The sequence below is a fragment of the Orussus abietinus genome, unplaced genomic scaffold (genome assembly GCF_000612105.2).
Source record: "Orussus abietinus isolate OABI.00-Male unplaced genomic scaffold, Oabi_2.0 scaffold16, whole genome shotgun sequence".
In the NCBI taxonomy this organism is placed as follows: Eukaryota; Metazoa; Arthropoda; class Insecta; order Hymenoptera; family Orussidae; genus Orussus; species Orussus abietinus.
This window is the reverse complement of record NW_019394714.1, coordinates 1,059,780-1,076,755: the sequence shown is the minus strand read 5'-3', so window position 1 is coordinate 1,076,755 and position 16,976 is coordinate 1,059,780. Positions and strand designations below refer to the sequence as shown.

General features: G+C 41.1%; 6 protein-coding genes across 11 annotated transcripts; 3 read left to right on the top strand and 3 right to left on the bottom strand.

The window, feature by feature from the left end:
- Positions 1-295: 295 nt before the first annotated feature.
- LOC105696843 (mediator of RNA polymerase II transcription subunit 9) lies at positions 296-1,403 on the bottom strand. The gene is made up of 3 exons (XM_012419615.1): positions 1,067-1,403; positions 633-738; positions 296-572 (listed from the first exon to the last, which is right to left on the bottom strand). Exons 1-3 carry the CDS (start codon positions 1,168-1,170, stop codon positions 432-434), a joined length of 351 nt encoding a protein of 116 aa, XP_012275038.1. The 5' UTR covers positions 1,171-1,403; the 3' UTR covers positions 296-431.
- Positions 1,404-1,758: 355 nt separating this feature from the next.
- On the top strand, positions 1,759-2,936 carry LOC105696844 (nuclear protein 1). The gene is made up of 2 exons (XM_012419616.2): positions 1,759-2,088; positions 2,543-2,936. The coding sequence occupies exon 1, from the start codon at positions 1,868-1,870 to the stop codon at positions 2,075-2,077; it is 210 nt and encodes a 69-aa protein (XP_012275039.1). The 5' UTR covers positions 1,759-1,867; the 3' UTR covers positions 2,078-2,088; positions 2,543-2,936.
- Positions 2,911-7,063, bottom strand: LOC105696838 (mediator of DNA damage checkpoint protein 1). Its single transcript, XM_012419609.1, has 6 exons — positions 6,941-7,063; positions 6,746-6,838; positions 6,295-6,471; positions 3,865-6,211; positions 3,448-3,759; positions 2,911-3,339 (listed from the first exon to the last, which is right to left on the bottom strand). Exons 1-6 carry the CDS (start codon positions 6,989-6,991, stop codon positions 3,122-3,124), a joined length of 3,198 nt encoding a protein of 1,065 aa, XP_012275032.1. The 5' UTR covers positions 6,992-7,063; the 3' UTR covers positions 2,911-3,121.
- Positions 7,064-7,375: 312 nt separating this feature from the next.
- On the top strand, positions 7,376-9,917 carry LOC105696841 (venom carboxylesterase-6). Its single transcript, XM_012419613.1, has 8 exons — positions 7,376-7,570; positions 7,723-8,020; positions 8,092-8,289; positions 8,382-8,560; positions 8,625-8,790; positions 8,870-9,205; positions 9,276-9,402; positions 9,475-9,917. Exons 1-8 carry the CDS (start codon positions 7,376-7,378, stop codon positions 9,665-9,667), a joined length of 1,692 nt encoding a protein of 563 aa, XP_012275036.1. The 3' UTR covers positions 9,668-9,917.
- LOC105696842 lies at positions 9,672-10,642 on the bottom strand. Its single transcript, XM_012419614.2, has 3 exons — positions 10,297-10,642; positions 10,047-10,204; positions 9,672-9,884 (listed from the first exon to the last, which is right to left on the bottom strand). Exons 2-3 carry the CDS (start codon positions 10,200-10,202, stop codon positions 9,672-9,674), a joined length of 369 nt encoding a protein of 122 aa, XP_012275037.1. The 5' UTR covers positions 10,203-10,204; positions 10,297-10,642.
- Positions 10,643-10,764: 122 nt separating this feature from the next.
- LOC105696836 (zinc finger protein 62 homolog) lies at positions 10,765-16,575 on the top strand. 6 transcript variants are annotated; one of them, XM_012419605.2, is made up of 7 exons: positions 10,765-10,855; positions 11,805-12,162; positions 12,285-13,199; positions 13,304-13,432; positions 13,543-13,779; positions 13,922-14,249; positions 14,339-16,575. In XM_012419605.2, the coding sequence occupies exons 2-7, from the start codon at positions 11,834-11,836 to the stop codon at positions 15,677-15,679; spliced, it is 3,279 nt and encodes a 1,092-aa protein (XP_012275028.1). In that variant the 5' UTR covers positions 10,765-10,855; positions 11,805-11,833; the 3' UTR covers positions 15,680-16,575. The 6 variants fall into 6 exon arrangements, with proteins under 6 accessions (XP_012275028.1, XP_012275030.1, XP_012275026.1 ...); XM_012419607.2 differs by lacking the exon at positions 10,765-10,855 and adding an exon at positions 10,935-11,120 and having other exon boundaries at positions 13,304-13,426; XM_012419603.2 differs by lacking the exon at positions 10,765-10,855 and adding an exon at positions 10,935-11,120.
- The last annotated feature ends 401 nt before the right edge of the window (positions 16,576-16,976 follow it).

Below are 16,976 nucleotides of genomic sequence, written 5' to 3'. Positions count from 1 at the left end.
TTCAATTATAACTAGTTGGCAATCGTTAAGAAATGGTAATAAGTCTAAAAATTTATACAAATAATTCATTTATAATACACACCCAATCAGTACATTTTCCTAAATGAAACTAACACAATTGCAAATTGCGCTGTATAGTGTAAATTATTTCGGTGGCTTTCCTTTTGAGCTGTTTTTCGACTCTGTAATCTCATCTTTCATATTCGTGGAAAATCGTCGTGCGAAGTCTATTAAACGCTTAGTAAGCGTTCTCGGAAGGGATGGCAAATCAGAATTGTGCATAACATATACCGCCATGCGAGCAGCGTGTCGAATGGGCTTAGAATTGGCCAGTTTGTCAATGAGTTGTTCATTGTTAAGCAATGCTCGTAAGACCCAGCGCAGTACCATGTCGCTAGCTTCAAGAATATCAGTCTTCTAGATTAAACCGTTTAAACTTTTGGTACCTCAAATGTACACATATTACGATATTTCAACAAAAGTTCTCTCTTCAATCTCAATTGCTTTCTAAGCGTCTCCAACTTTTGTAGTTGCTCTTCCTTGCTATATTCTATCCCGGGCAATCTTCTGATCTGCAAAGGATTTAGACTACAGTTCGTACAATATAACGCAATAAATGGCACAAGTAGTACCTGAGCTCTCGCAGAATCTAATTTCTTCTGCAGTTCCAATATTTTATGGCTAGTGTCTTGAGACTCTTTCGCTTTCTGCGATGTATCGTGTGGATCCTTCTCGACGCTGAAGAAATATATTCTGTGAGTATCGTGTACATTAAATCGAAATAGAGGTTAACTCTCCAAGAATCATGAAATACAAGAAAACCATTGCAGAACAAATATTAACAAGTTTGTACAAACATTTTGAGCGTTATGACTGATTAGATCACATAGTAGGAAAGACTACAATCAAATTAAGCAATCCAATGGAAAAGAAATTTGTCACCTACGTGCAACTTATAATTACTATTTCAAAATACACTCGACTAATAATAGACAGCAGATACGTAGCGAGCTGCAAATATATATACGAATTGTTTAGTCACTGTGTCAACCAAGAGACAACACACCTCCTGATAATTTCATAAATCAGAGGGAGAATTTCTATGTCCAAATCATCAACGGTAAATTGATTCCTCGCGGGTGTTTCCTCGGCGAGTTCAACAACTTCCATAATTTTCCTTTACGAATATTGGACGCTACGTTGTCTCATTTGCGTTGCTTCACACTTGGTGATAATCCGGGTCTCGATACGCGATACCACTTCGACTTTTAAATTAATTTGTACGAGCGCACAGAATAATTAAGTCTACTCAACGCGACTTGAAAGTATTCACAAGAGGGACACGTCTTATGAATTGAGCTGGTTTCACGACTCAAGTTAACCGGAGTTTAATCAATTGACAGCAGGTTCAAGCCATGTGTAAACTAGTTAAACTGGTTAACTCGAGTTGTGGAACTGGGCCTAAGTTTCCATCGTCGGTATTTATTTAACACCGAATTGGACAAATTCGGCTTTGGGTGCGTCTCCAATATCTGGTTAGTTCGGTATTTAATAAAAACCAAGTGGTGAAGATATAGCCTGTGAGTAATCTCACAACTCGTCTCTGCTCTGATTCTGAATCGCCGCTGTATCGAAATCTCTCGATACAGCGGCGATTCGATTGCTGGAAGGATCGCAGTCACATGTTCTGATTGGCTATCTTGTTTACAGTTCGTTGTGCGCATGCTCCCCGGGCGGTATATAAGCGCGAACGGCAGTCGCGCGAGCACAGTTCAGGGAACTGAACACGTTATCGAGCGATTCGGAAGCGAGTCTTTGCGACATCCTCGCAAATCTTTTCGTCCATTTTGGAAATCTAAGAGTGAGTATGGCCGAGCAATACTTCGACAAATACGAGCACTTCAACTTTGACTACGACAAGCACATCTTCACTGGTCACGGCGGAAAACAGCGGAGCAAGAGGGAGGCTACGTTTCACACGAATCATTTCGATCCGTGCGGACATTCTAGAAAGCTCCTGACCAAACTCATGAACACGGAGCACAACAAGCGACAACTGCCCAAGGCCAAAGCCTAATTCCATCATTGGTAAGACGTCTCGTTTAATTTTCTCATCTTGTCAGTTAAATTTTACTCGTTTTGTCGTGGTCCTGTCAACGATTTGTTTTTGTTTTCTTACGATGATAAGACATACAAAATGGCCGCCGGTAGCTATACTGCGCAGTTTCGAGGATCCGTTTGTCGCCTCGAGGCCGGCTTTGTTCTTTTTGCTTCTCTCAAGGTCGATGATTATTATGCTAGTACGATTTAGATGTAATATGGAATAGCTGCTGGACCTTTTAAAATTATTATACTGGTATTTTTATTTTCTCTGATGCAAGAGTGGTTCGGATTATGACATTCTTTTGTTTCGTTGGCGTCAGGAATGTGAATGGTACTTCATGAAAAAGTCCTAAACTGATACTTGAATTCCCTGTTCAGAATGTGTGTAATGTAAATAGAAGCTGAATTAAGTACTACTTATTTAATGTTTTTGTTTCAGATACCGGATTTAGTTCCATCCTTCAAGGAAGGTCTGCGCCTTATTATTTTCACTGCAACCTTCGGACACACCATTGGAGGCCAACCATTAATATTTTAACATTTCTATGAATATGTCATTACTCGCATACTTCAATGGCTTGATTGATAGACGATCTCGCTGTAAGATAATCTATGTGTGATTTCACAAATACCTTTTCTCGTGTAATTTAACTAAGCAATTACGATAAGACTCGTAGGTTGCAAGAAAATTTTTTTTAAGTTGATAGAGAAAAAAGAAAATGTATTGTAATTACCTTTGCACTTTCATGCCAAAAAAGAACTTTTAAAGTGTGACTGTAAAAGGTGATGATATTACGATATAAAAAATAAATTTATGATTATCTTTTATTAAATTTCAATGTTGATAGAAATAAAGTTATTACATCATTAAAAGTATAATAAAAGTATAAACACATTCATACATAAGGCACATTCAATGTTACATTCACATGTCCTGTTAATGTACATAATCTCATTAGTGTATTTACAGTCATGCTCTTAAACTATCCCTTAGGGTTATCATTAAATTAAATTATTATTAAGTTAACCGTAATCTATATTCTGCAAAATTGAGGTCTTGTTGTAGAATACCTGACAGGATACATTCTACTGATACGAGAGGTACATTTTTTGGTGCCTTTGACACGAATCTTCGAGCATTGCTCAAATCCTCTTCTCTTGATACAACGATGACTTTATCTTGCCATGTAGCTGGAGAACGAATCAATGTTGTCCCACCAGAAGCACGAATTAAGTCTATAAAATAAAAATAATTTTGATCTACCGATTCAACGGATTCAAGGGAAAGTTTAAAGTCAAGTTTTGAAAGGTTTTCTATTCTAAATTATTTATGACATGACAAACCTTTAAGCTCAGGAATTGGTGGTGGTGAAACTTTAGGCGTCAATACCACCTTATACCCGTTAAGTAATTTTTGTTTCTTAGCCTTTTCAAGGCTTTCTCGCAGGCTAAAACGAAATGTTGCCTCAGCTGCAGGATCTTCCAGGATAAAGTCCTCTACGTTTAAAAATTGCTTGCTTTTTTTACTTTCCAATATCCAGTTTACAGATACAATAGGTATTGCCAACGAAAGTGCATACAGGAATTTGTACGTTCGTCGCACCTTGTCTGTCACCAGGACAGTAGAATGTAAAGGATCTTCGGTACACAAACCACCTGTCATATCAAATAATTAATTTAATTAATTACATAGAACAATTTAAAATGTGGTGATTTAATGCTAGCCACCTAATTATTTGAATTATTAAAGTAATAGCTTACCTAACTTCTCCAAAACCTTAGAATAGTCACTGCTTTTTAAGCCAGTGAAAAGGACTTTATGCCTTATTTTATTCTGTGATAAATTTAAAATTGAAGACACGCTCCTAGTTGATCGGTGTATTATTGATAGATCAGATACATTATCCCGAAACGAAGTGCTTTCGTTCAAATCATCCGAATCTTCATTTTGCAAAGTATCATTATCATTCGGCTTATTTCTTTTTCGAGATGTTTCCCTGATTCGTGGCGTTGAACTTTTTAGGTTTCCTTTTAAGTCTGTATCAGTGATATTAATGATCGAAGTTGAATGAATCTCAACTTTTGCACTTCCTTGAGAGACCATCCTTAGACTTTTCCTATTTGGCCTTGTCGGCTCAGAGAGATTAGGTTTGTTCTCCAAAAAATTGTTTTTTGGTGACTCTGAATTAACCGTTTTGTTCTGTCTTAATTTTTTATCCTCATTATACGTATCAATTCTACTCGTCGAAGGCACAGATTTTTCATTTACAGCATTTCTTGTCATGATTACGGAGACTTCCATAGATTCTGGACTTAATGCCCTCGAGTCCATTGATGTTTTGATTTTTTTCTGGTTCTTAACTGCCAAATTTACTAAAGCAGTAGCGATCTCTAATTTTCTGCAGTTTTTTGGAAGATTCTGTTTCTCACTGATTTTCTCGCTCAACTGTTTCGTTATCGGAGGAGTCTCTTTTAATGCACTTGTGTTATTGCTTTTATTCCGTTTTGAAGACTTTCCACCGTTCTTGAGCTTAGAACTTTTTGATATAGAAGTTTCCAAGAGTTCGTTAGAAACATTCGAAGCCACCTCATCGTTAACATCTCTATTGGAATTGTTTCTGACCTTCAAGGGAGACAACAGTACAAAACTATCTTTGCTGCTTGAATCAAGGAGAACTTTTTTCCTTTTCATCTGTATCTTACTGTTTACAATGTCAGAACTTTTTCTCTTTCGCATAGTCTCCTCGTCTAAATTTACCAGTTTCACTGATTTATTTGCATCATTGCTTGAATTGGTTTTAACTGAAGTTGAAATCGAGGGAATTTCACTTATAAGGCTCGGAGACTTTAAAATCTTTGGTTGATTTTCCACAGTGTCTTCTGTGCATTTTATTGTACTTTTCTGCATCTTTACAGCTTTAGAAAAATCATTGTGGTTATCATCACTGGATACATCAGATGATACGGAAGGGCTCGGAGGATTGGAAACAGTCCCTAATATCTTGACTGCAGGTAGACCTTCGAAGATATCTTCAGTATTGGTATCTTTTGTACATTGGGATTGACCACTGTCTTTGACTTCGAGTTCCTCCGACGTATTTTCTGCGGGTTTTTCTAACGCGTTTTCCTCGGTTTCTGGTAATTTTGATGTACTTTCCTTGGCTTTCAGTTCTGTCGATTCATTTGTAATCTTCGACTGGGGCACCTTTAACGTATCTGTAACTTCAGATTCTTGCAAAGTGCTCGTACCCTCATTTTCCTGTGCATCCAATTCCTTCCGAGGACTTTCCAGGATGTGCATCAGTTCGATACTGGTCAACTTCTCATTAGCAGTACTTGAAGTGCACAATTCAAAAGTCAATTCTTTCCCCGAGGACAGAGTTTCAGATATCTTCTTTAAATTCCCCCTTGAATTATTCGACACTGTATTACTAGATTGTGGACTTATCGGAGTCGAACTTGAATTCCTAGGGAGGAATAAAATGCGACGAAGATCTTTCCTTTTCGGGGTGACAATCACGTCTTGAGTGGATTCCAAAATTCTTTCCAAATTCTGCGTCATCAGTTGGGTCGGTTCTTCTATGCTCACACTGTTAACTTCCTCGAACATGTTGTCTAGACTTTTTTCGATGTCACTGAAATTCTCCTTCGTAGACTGTAGCTTGTTTATAGATACAGGTGGTTCCTTTACACATTCATCAATCGGTTGAGTTGCAGGAACAGTCGAATCCTCACTGTTAAACGATTGTTCGATGCTACACGATGAGTCTTGTACAATGTGACTCGATGTATTTCTGCCATCTTCTTCGAACAGCTCCTCATCTGAACTTGATTTTTTCCCTCCGGTGGAAACGAGAGATCTGTCCGGACTATTTCGCAGTTCGTTTTTATTATAATCTTCCGGTTCCTTAAACAACTTTTGGGTAATCCCATCCTGATGCGTTTCCGAATTTAGTTGAGTCGCTGCGTCGTATACGGACTCTACCGTTTGCGTATCAGCATCGTGAATGCTGAAATTCTCGTGATTTCCTTCCGTCCCGATATCCAATTTCTGCGTCTCTGCATCATAGATGTTCCTTTTTACCCCGCCGTCCTTCAAAGAGTTTAACTGTACAAATTGTTAATAGGAAATTAGTCTGGTAAATTAATGACACCGTAAGATAGCCGTTCAATAAAAAAAGGTTGAGTTACCTTTGAAGAAACTTTTGGACTAGCAGGTTCAATCCTGCGAGACTTATTAGCAGGTGTCGCTGGAATGAAGGAGTTGTCAATTTCATTATACGTCGTGTAGGTGCCACTGACAACCCTTCCGATGAGCACGGTATTGTTATTGTTCAATTGATACGCCCGATTCTTGATCATCGAGATCTAAAATGGCAGGAAATAAAAACACGGGCAATTATTTAGAAAAATCGTACCACGTCGCTTCCAAAAATAGGTTTATATAATTTATAACAAAAAAGAAACGTCCCCGATACTTGCGTAACGTATTTTCGAATACGATTTAACGTTCGTTTAAATGTAAAACGATTCGATCCCATGTCGCAATAGGTCGGATGATCGCTGACAACACTAACGGATCAGAGAATAGCGAGCAAGAATAATACGGAGGACGATAATATGAACGTATCGCGTCTCTTACCCCATTGATTTTAGAGCCATTTGATGAGCCCAAATCAGTGATAAAAGCGCAACCCGAGCTGGCCTCGATTTCCGCATGCACTTTGGACACCGCCTGAAAAGCAAAATAAACAGTCGTTACCTCGCGTTATCGCAGAAGGAAAATTGCAACGAACAACGCGCCGTAAAATAAGAAATCTAATTAGGATGTCCGTACATATAATTTTCCTGCGAGTTCCTTTCTTATCGTCGATTTCTTGCCGGTCATTTTTAAGCAAGAATACAAAACGAAGTCTATTGATAATTTCTATGAAGTTAGCCGCTATCACTGTATTGCAGTTCGCCTGATAGCGGAGGTAAAAACCGAGATAGATCTTAAGCCGTCTGACTTATTTCTGGGTCCATTATCTTTGTGGGTTCATCGCGAGATCTCTCGTCGGGAGAAGTGGAGTACACCGACGGACATGAGTGCCTCCCTTCTGGCTACGATGTCGCCAGGGAAACAGGGGAAGGCATTTATGTTTATCATTGTACGAGTATACAATGAGGAAAGAGGAGGAACGATGATTAGAGAACGAATAGGACGGACGCGTAACGAGCTGCAGCCAGTGGCTCGGTAGAAGTGGTGCGATCGCGATCTCGAGACGAAAGGATGAAGCTGCCGGTGATCTTGCTCGCCCTGATCCTCGGGGAGCTGGTTTGCTCCGAAGAAGAGGATGCTCCGAGAGTCAGGACCCCCTTGGGAAGGATCAAAGGGTACCACAAGGTGTCCCAGCACGGCAGACTGTATAGAGCCTTCGAGGGAATCCCCTACGCTTTGCCACCTGTTGGGAAATTAAGGTTCAAGGTATGAGAGAACGTACGGATCAGCATCATGGATACAGATATTAAAAGATCAGAAAATTCCTAATAGGGGACTCAAGGATCTCCGAGGTCCTGCTTACCCTCTGGAGACTCCTTACGTTTTTTTAACTGACGATGCACATCGTTTCATTTCAGCCCCCGCAACGGATCCCTGCTTGGCCTGGTGAACTTCTGGCCACGAAGTTTGGCTCCATGTGTCTGCAATACTCCCACTTTCCCGACTCCGAAAATCGAAGAGTCTTCGGAGCAGAGGATTGTTTATACTTGAACGTTTACGCGCCTGTAAAAGATGACTACGAGCAACTTCTACCGGTGATTATTTGGATCCATGGAGGGGCGTTCCAGTATGGATGTGATCATTACACTGGAGCGAAGTACTTATTGGACCGGGACGTTATTCTCGTTACGATCAATTATCGACTGGGTCCTTTTGGTAGGTATACGCGAAGATATGTTCAAAGGTATACTCAAGACGAATGAGGTATATTTAAATCATTTCCGAAGGTTTTCTGAGCACCGAGGACGAAGTGATACCCGGCAACAACGGTCTCAAGGATCAGAGCATGGCTCTGAGATGGGTTTCAGAGAACATCGAATGGTTCGGTGGGGATCCCAAAAGAGTGACTTTGACAGGACTCAGTGCGGGTGGTGTCAGTGTACACTATCACTATTTATCCCCTCTCAGTGCCGGCCTCTTCCAAGGTAACTTCTTCCGTGCAGCTTAGAATACATAATTTAATAGGTTAGTTAATATCGATGCCCCTTTCAATAAAAAATATTAAATTACTTTTTAGGAGGTATATCCTTCAGTGGAACATCGTTCACTTGTTGGGCTCAGACCGAGAACTCTGCAGAAAAGGCAAAGAAATTGGGAGCTTTGATGGGATGCCCAACGAGTACCACAAAAGAAATGGTTCGCTGTTTAAGATATCGTCCTGCTCAGAGCATCGTAGAAGCGGAGAAGGAATTTATGGTCAGTAATACTTATTCCAGGGAATTTTGAGAATCTGTAATTTACAAAGGAAATTCGTTCGCAGCCTTGGTTGTATAATCCATTCACACCTTTTGGCCCAGTTGTGGAGAAAGTCGGAGATGCTCCTTTCATAGATAGAAGTCCTGTGGAAATAGTTAGCAGCGGTAGCGTACAAGATGTTCCTTGGGTTACAGGTGTAGTCAGTGAAGAAGGACTTTACCCTGTTGCCGGTAAAATGACAGACAATGTCTATGCCTAGAGTAAAAATACATTTACTCGTTAACAACCTCTATTTGAATTACCCTACAGAGTTTGCAGCTGATAGGAGACTCTTGAAAGAACTTGAAGACAATTGGGAGACGATAGCTCCACACTTGTTAGATTTCAACTATACTGTACCCCGGTCGAAACATGTCGAAACTGCTAGGGCTATCAAGAAGCATTACTTTGGTTCAAAACCTATCGACAGACTAACCGTCAAACAGCTAATACAAATGGTTGGCGATAGACTATTTGTCACATCTGCCGAAGAAGCCGCGAGGAAGCAGGCAGAGGCGAATCAAAGTCCTGTGTGGTTTTATTACTACACATACCGTGGAGCTCATAGTTTAAGCGAAGCAATGAGCCACACCAAAGAGAACTTTGGTTAGTTTGCTTTTTTATTGGATTAAGAATTTAAAGGTATTACACAATTACTGCAAAATATTTCCAACAGGAGTAAGCCATGCCGATGATGCCTACTATGTTCTGGATAATCCATTTGTCGATCCAACGACTACACCCGAGGATCGTGACATTCAAGAGAGCTTAATTGATTTTTGGGTCTCGTTTGCAACAAAAAAGTAATCGTGAAATTATATTATGCAAAATGAAAGATATCATCATAAGATGCGAATAATTATTTAAAATTACAGAGTTCCCACTTTGGGCGTTGAGTGGCCAGAATTGGATCCTTCTCAAACAATTCTCCAATACCTTCACATTGCCGGACCAGGAAAATTTAAAATGGAAAGTAATCAGAATTTAGGAGAAAAATCATTCTGGTCCAGCATTGATTTTAATGAAAACAAATTAGAAAAATCGAAAAGTGCAAAGGATGAATTATAACACATTAGAGGACATAACAAACTACTGAAAGCCATATAAAAAGAACCCCAGTAATGTTATCGAATTTTTCCATGTATCTCCAATATGTGTAGTTTATCTTTGAATTGTTTACACTTACATTATCAGCGATTACTATGTTGCAAGAAAGTATTCGTCCAATTTTTGTAGTGCCTGTGAATATTGGATGGTTGACATCTCCGATTCGAAGAGTTCCGACCTAAAATATATTTAAAAGGATTTATTAACATCATCATTTTATCCATACATTATTGCACCGAGTTAGTTAATACACAACAAACAACAGCAACAAAATGACCGAGCAACAAGACCTAGACAAATAGATTATTTTCCCTTCAATGGTCAATTTAAATTAGATTACCCGCATAGATTTGCTCTTCTGCGAAGGTTTGTATATTTCCTGTGTCATGGGGGGTACTTCTTGTGTCATGGGGGGTATTTCTTGTGTCATGGGGGGTATTTCTTGTGTCATGGGGAAATCATTCCGGTCAAAAACCTGTGTCTCCAAGAGGTCCATTACTAGAATAAATAAAAGCAACGTAAACTTAAAAGTGTCGCCACAGATTTGTTAACAAAGACTTGACAAACGTGAAATGTGCAGAAACACATACCGCCAGTATTAGATCTCAATCTATTCGATGTTTTCAACGAAAATGTTTCAGACGATTTATTTTATTCGTTAAGAACGCAGCAGACATTAACATTATTGTGCATGGAATTAAAACAAAAACCGGTCACGATTGGAAAACCGTAAACGCTTCGAATAATTTCGAATTGTCGACGAGAATATAATAACAAGTTGAAAGACTGCACGCGACTATTTGGTGTAAAGTTTTGCGCTCCAAAATGTAATACTAACGCCAACGTGTTGCGGCAGGAACTTTAATTGAGTACAGTTTGTACTTCTGCGATGAAGCGACCGCCTCGCTGGTAGGGTAGAGTTTAATCGCGAGTGGCGCCACAGTCGCATAGGTTTCCGAGTTCAGCGCCACACGTTGGTTACGTATATACACACCGAGCACAGGCAGTGCCCATTTTACCGCATTCGGTTCTCATCTTCACTCCAATTTTCGCTCTCATGAAGCTTCTGTTCGGTACCGTATTGCCCAATGCATTGTCCCTTCCTATGAAGCAGGAGACCAGGTCGCTTCTCTCCCACTTGTGTTCCAAGTAAGTGCAACGAAGATACTAAAACTTAGGTAGTGATGGCAGCTTCCCTGTTTCTCCCGTGCCTCGACTGTGTTGGACTCTCGATTGGGCAGCCGTCTCGTTAAGTAATTCCGTCTGCCATGCAGTGCTCGTTGGGTAGCCATTTTGTTAAGCTTATTTCTAAAGTGATCCCCTCCAAATTGAAAACAAACGAAGGTCGACGCTGTTCTGGACCTCGGTTTAATATTTTTGGTTAGGTCGATAGCTGAATTGTTAATATATAACAGTAAGTAAACAGCGGTTACGATTACTCGCGTTTCATTTCGATAATTTCGCGGTGCCTTCTGCACGGGGGATGCCGTTTCATCTCGAAGCAGAGTGAAATACGACGTGAAAATTGCTCGATGCGAAGCTATTGGCATAGCCTTCGTCGCATCGGAAATTATTAGCTTTTGTTTTTCCGTTGCGATTCTTCGTCGGCCGCCGTTTCCTTCTCCTAAACTTTGGTTTTCCCTTGAAATCTGGGCCGCTGGTTATCGCTATAACCTCTAAGCGCATAACCTAAATCGTCGTAACCTCAGATGTCAATATCTTGTATTCTTTCCAATCGAGAATTGTATGGAACGGATTGATTCGGTGTCCAAGTGCGAGACAATTTGTCGCGGCCCATCAGGACTCGCTTGGTTTGTTAATTTGCTACTTTCAGTAGTGCAAAATGATCGGTCATCATAATCATTACCAAACTGGCTAAGAATCAGAAAACAATATGCATATTATTTTGTTCAAGTGTTTGCTGCTTTAATATTCTGGCTATTTGTGAGCATAACAATTATTGTTTTGTAACCGTGGTTGACATTTCATTGTACAATTACTCGTGTCCGTTCAAATATGTTTATCGAGATATTAGGTATATCGTAAGATTGTTTTTTTATTTCTTAATATTTAATATTTCTGTGTAATTGTTTTTTAGTGATAAAATAAAAGTATCTCTGCTTTAACATGGACATGGCTGGAGATTTGGCATTACAGTGGGTTGAGGAAGTTGGGAATGTTATTCACGAGGAGGTTATATGTGGGTTGGAAGCCGAATTGACCACCCCTGAGGAAGAAGTGATAGGAGCATGCGAGGAAGTTGGCGTCGAAGAGGCAGTTCGGTCGCTTCCAGAACCTGCTCCTACTATTCATACCGAGGTCTTAATGATACCTCAAGCCAATGATATGGAATCTATTTATATAGTACCTCAAGATCAAGGTCACGATTACCTTAATATACAGGTTACCGAAGAAGTGATTGCTGACAGTTGGGACAAATCTGCTCCTGACGATGGGTAAATGCTTTAAATTGGACTTTGCATAAAGTTATGCTGTCACACATCACTTTCACAAAATTATTAGTACATCATGGATGTGAGGTTTAATACGCTTAATTATAATGTAATTTCTTTTCAAGGGTGGAAATACCGGAGACAAAAGTATCACACGACAACTTACTTGAATACGATGACATGGAGATACCTCTGCCCATTGATCAAGATTCATACACTAATACACGTCCGTACCCATGTGACTTTTGTAGCCGAAGGTTTAGAAAGAAAGCTAATTTAATGAATCACATGGTGGCTCATCAAACGGATCGACCGCATGGCTGTAATCTTTGTGGTGCTCGTTACGTTAGAAAATGTGATTTAATGAATCATTTGAAGATTCATGCATATGCACCTTCTCGTGACGGACTCGAAGATGAAACAAACGATGACGATTCACTTCTGCCTGATGAAGAAGACTCTGCCAAAGGTAGACGCAAAAAAGTGCAATGCAGTGCACCAAGAAAGCGAAAAAACAGTATTGTTGCCAAGAGGCACAATGAAGATGTAAAGGCCGACGTTAACAAATATGGTAATAAATCGTACGACTACATCAATGAAGATATGCGGCTTCTAGAAGAGATGACTAGCAGGAGTTCTGTACGTGGTCGTAATTATACGACAGGTTCTCGATGGACCGAACAGACACCATTGTTAGCCAGTGAAACACCGTCTCCTCGATGGCCAATTACAGATCCTACCAAACCTTATGTCTGCCAACATTGCGGAGTTGGATTTGCTCGGGAGAAAGCTTTAGCGTCTCATGCTCGTATTCATGGTGGTGACAGTCCATTTGAGTGCACTTCTTGTGGTGACATGTTTTGGGATGTAAATACACTGCGGGAACACGTTAAAGTTAAGCATGGGGGTACCGCTCCGTCAGATACAGAGGAGTACGATAACGATGCCACCTATACAGGAGACGAGAGATTCGGCGAATTCTACTGCGATACGTGCAGCGTTCCTTTTCATCGTTTAGACCTTCTTAAGCGTCATCGCAAGTACGTTATTGATTTTATTTACTCATGCATAACGTGTTGAATTTAAAAATAGTTTACACTCGATCGCGATAGTCATCGTTTAAAGAGATTATGTTATTTTATAGGATACATGTCAAACAGGAACTCGATATGTTAGAAGGATCCAGTCAACATCACGTGTGCAATGATTGTGGAGAGTGGTTTGAAGAGGCTTTAGCATTACTAGCTCACGCCGAATTACATGCCAGGTTAGTGTATGTATTTTTGCAACCTCGCAGGAACATGTTGGAGTGTAACTTGTTTAAGCGTTTCAACCGAATCAATGTCTCTGGAAGTAACAAGAGCAATGACCGATTTTAAATAGATCCCCTAGTCGACGCTGCCTTTTGTGCGGTGAAAGGTGTCGAGACGATGCAGAAGTGGCGGAGCATGTACAGCAGAATCATGCAGAAGACGCACCACCAAATACTTGTACACTATGTGGAAAGACGTGCAAAGATAAACGAAGCTTGTTGAAACATTCATGGATTCATAGTGCCGATAAAACTTTCAGTTGTACAAAGTGTGGCAAACGATTCCACAGTAAGGCCAGATTGCGAAGGTGGATATTAGCTCGTATTGAATTCTATTTCTACGCAATAACTTTTATGTTACACTTCGACACCTGATAAGCAATGTTTTAACTTATCCCATAAGCTGGTCTCTCCGGCACATCTTAAATTGAGTGTAATTATTTTATTCAGACACATGGTATCGCATCGTAACAAAATGGTGGCATGCGATGAGTGCGGCGAAGAGTTTCCTGATGGAAGGGCCCTCGTCAGCCATCGACATTCGCACAATAAGGATCTTGGTGGCCGATCCTTTCCATGTCGAGAATGTGGCAAAACCTTCGGCAGCCGTAGCTCCCAACAGATCCATATCCGCATTCACACGGGTGAGCGACCGTACGGTTGTCGATTTTGTTGGAAGGCGTTCGCTGACGGAGGAACGCTCCGGAAACACGAGCGCATACACACGGGAGAAAAGCCCTACGGTTGCGCCATATGTCCACGTGCTTTTAATCAACGGGTAAGATGACGACCAACGATAACAGAAAATCAACTGTTTTGGTATACATAGTCTTCTTTTATTCTTTTAATTCGAACGTTCCCATTTAGGTGGTTTTGCGGGAACACGTCAGAGCTCATCACTCGGGACCAGATCCAAAATGTCATGGAAGTACGATGCCGTATTTATGCAAAGTATGCGGCGACGCGTACTCGACGTCCGAGGAGATCGTCGCTCACATAGTGCAACACTGCGACGATAATACCGCCATGCGAAGGCAACCGCAAACAGGACCGAGGAAGTACAAGAGGAGGCGCAAGCTGAAGCCGCACGAGAGTAACTTAATGACGCGCATAAACGAGAATTACGACACGCTGAACGCACTGTCGGACTCCGACGATAGCGTGAAACGAAAGGTAGGAAAGAAGAACAAGCACAGGTCGAACGTCGAGGAGAGTTACCAGAGCGTGCTAAAGAGCTTCGAGAGTTCTTTGCAGAACCTCAACTCCCTTGTGAGCAACACCAAGATCAATCCCAATAAATCCAAGTTCACGAAAAAGCGGATAAAGCGGGAGGACAAGAGACACGAAACCCCGGCGGCTTATCAGCCCGGCAGGCCGAAGATGATTCACACGCAAAAGACTAGGGTACCGGTGGACGTGGGTAGCGACGGCGTGAAGAAGGGGCAAAAGACCAAGACGATGGTCACGAGGACACCCAAGGTCCTTCCGGGGGAACACAAGCTCGGCATCTTTCCTGGCGGCGAGAGGAACAGGCCTCGGACGAAGAACGTCAGCTACCACGTGGAGGGCAAGCTGCAACCCATACCCGCAACATTCCCTAGCAAGACAAAGGAAGAAGTAGATAAGGTGTCGATGCAGTTCTTGGCGAACATCAAGATCGAGCCCGGCGTCCACAAGGGCACGAGCAATAACCACAGCAACAATAATGGTAGCATTCGCGGAATCGTCGCCGAGCGGAAGACCGAGCTTCCTCACAGGAAGAAGTCCATGATCTTGAGGAAAGTCAGGAAGCAGAGGCAGACGCGCATCAAACAGGAACCCCGGGACGAGGTCCAGGAAAGCGAGACGGCGGTCCCTAACGAGCCGGAATTGAACCTGACCTCTCACCTCATCGATCCTGCCATCGATGGCAGCAACCTGGAAGTCGCGTACGAGGCCAATATCGAGACCGTCGAGGAGGAGACGATATTGCCCGACCTCGAGAGGATCCGTCACTGTGAGGTAGATACCAACAGGGACGTTAAGCTCAATGTGAAGATGTTCGAAACGTTACCGGAGAAGATAGTGTCCACTCATCACGTTCTTGTAAATGTTAACGACGTACCGGAGACTATAATACCAGATGCGGTCGAGTACACTTGTGAAATGTGCTCTGCCGTTTTCTCGAGCCGCCAAGAGCTTTTGGTACACGTACCCATACATATTTGATTGCATTTGGGGTTAACGATTGTCACGATCATCCTGTTTCTTTGTATTCTAAGGATATTGATTTAATTGAACATAGGAAAGGATGTTGACGTGCTTGTTTAGTCGGTTAGAGATAATAACAGTCCTTTGACCGAAATACTCTTCGCTAATCACCCTGGAACCTTGTATGCCGCGTTCTTCTTTTTCCTCGTTGTACGTTTCAATGTTTTTATTAACTTGTCGAACTTGTGCCGCACTATCCGTCGAGTTCCGGTGTTAATACGAGAATTGGTTACCCGTATCTTTTGTTTTCACATGTTTCCAAAAGATTGTTTCTCTTAGAATCGACTGTCACGGTCTGTTTACGATACGTTCTAATTGTTCTTATAATCGGCACTTTGGTGCTTTTACCTGGGATTAAGGATGTCTTATTCCATAACTTCTGACGTAATCATCAGTATTTGATATGTATGTAAAGCGAAAAGAGTGGTATGTACCCCCTTGTGTATAAAATATCTAAGATGGTACAAAAATGTCAATATTTATATTCTAAAGCAACTAACGTTAAACGAAATTATATGCATTTTCATTTTTGACCGAAGTTAAGTGAAAATAAATAATTACTAGATATGCTTATAACATTGTAATTTTGATTCTAGGAGAACAATTCTTTGCAAGTGTATCGACCACTCCGTGTTACAGTTTATTTTCTCAGATTATTTAGCCGAGGTTATGTCGAGGTTTGAACAAAATTAATTTTACTGCGAGAAGTATGATCGAAGGGACACGATTTTTTACATCGTTTCAAAATCATGCCCATCGTACGATATAGTTCAAGATTGTATTAAGGAGCCATTCCGCATGGCGGATACTATTGATATGTAATAATAAATGACAGTAGGTCAATTATTCTGTTACATATGTCATTGAGTACATTCGCATGTGGTCTCTACACTGGTTGCACATTATCTTCATTCGGCTTAACTCGTTAATTAACATATTAGTGAAGTGCACCGAGAACTTGACTCTACGTCGATATAAAAGAGTAGAAGCATACTATAGCGGCCATGTTAAGGCCCAAAGTATCTGCACACTTTTTAAGAATTTTTGACCTGCGTCTCAATATCTTAAACTTTGCGTTTGCTTTAAGATTCTCTTGTACACATACATGCACAGTCACTGGTCCATGTATTCAAGATATCAAAGCTAAGGAGGAAAAGAAGGCTCGATTTAGTGGCTCCGCGCGGTAGGAACGAATTTTTCGACAAGCCGGTAACGTAGACCATTGCGGCGCCTCCACTCTTCACTATGGCGATAC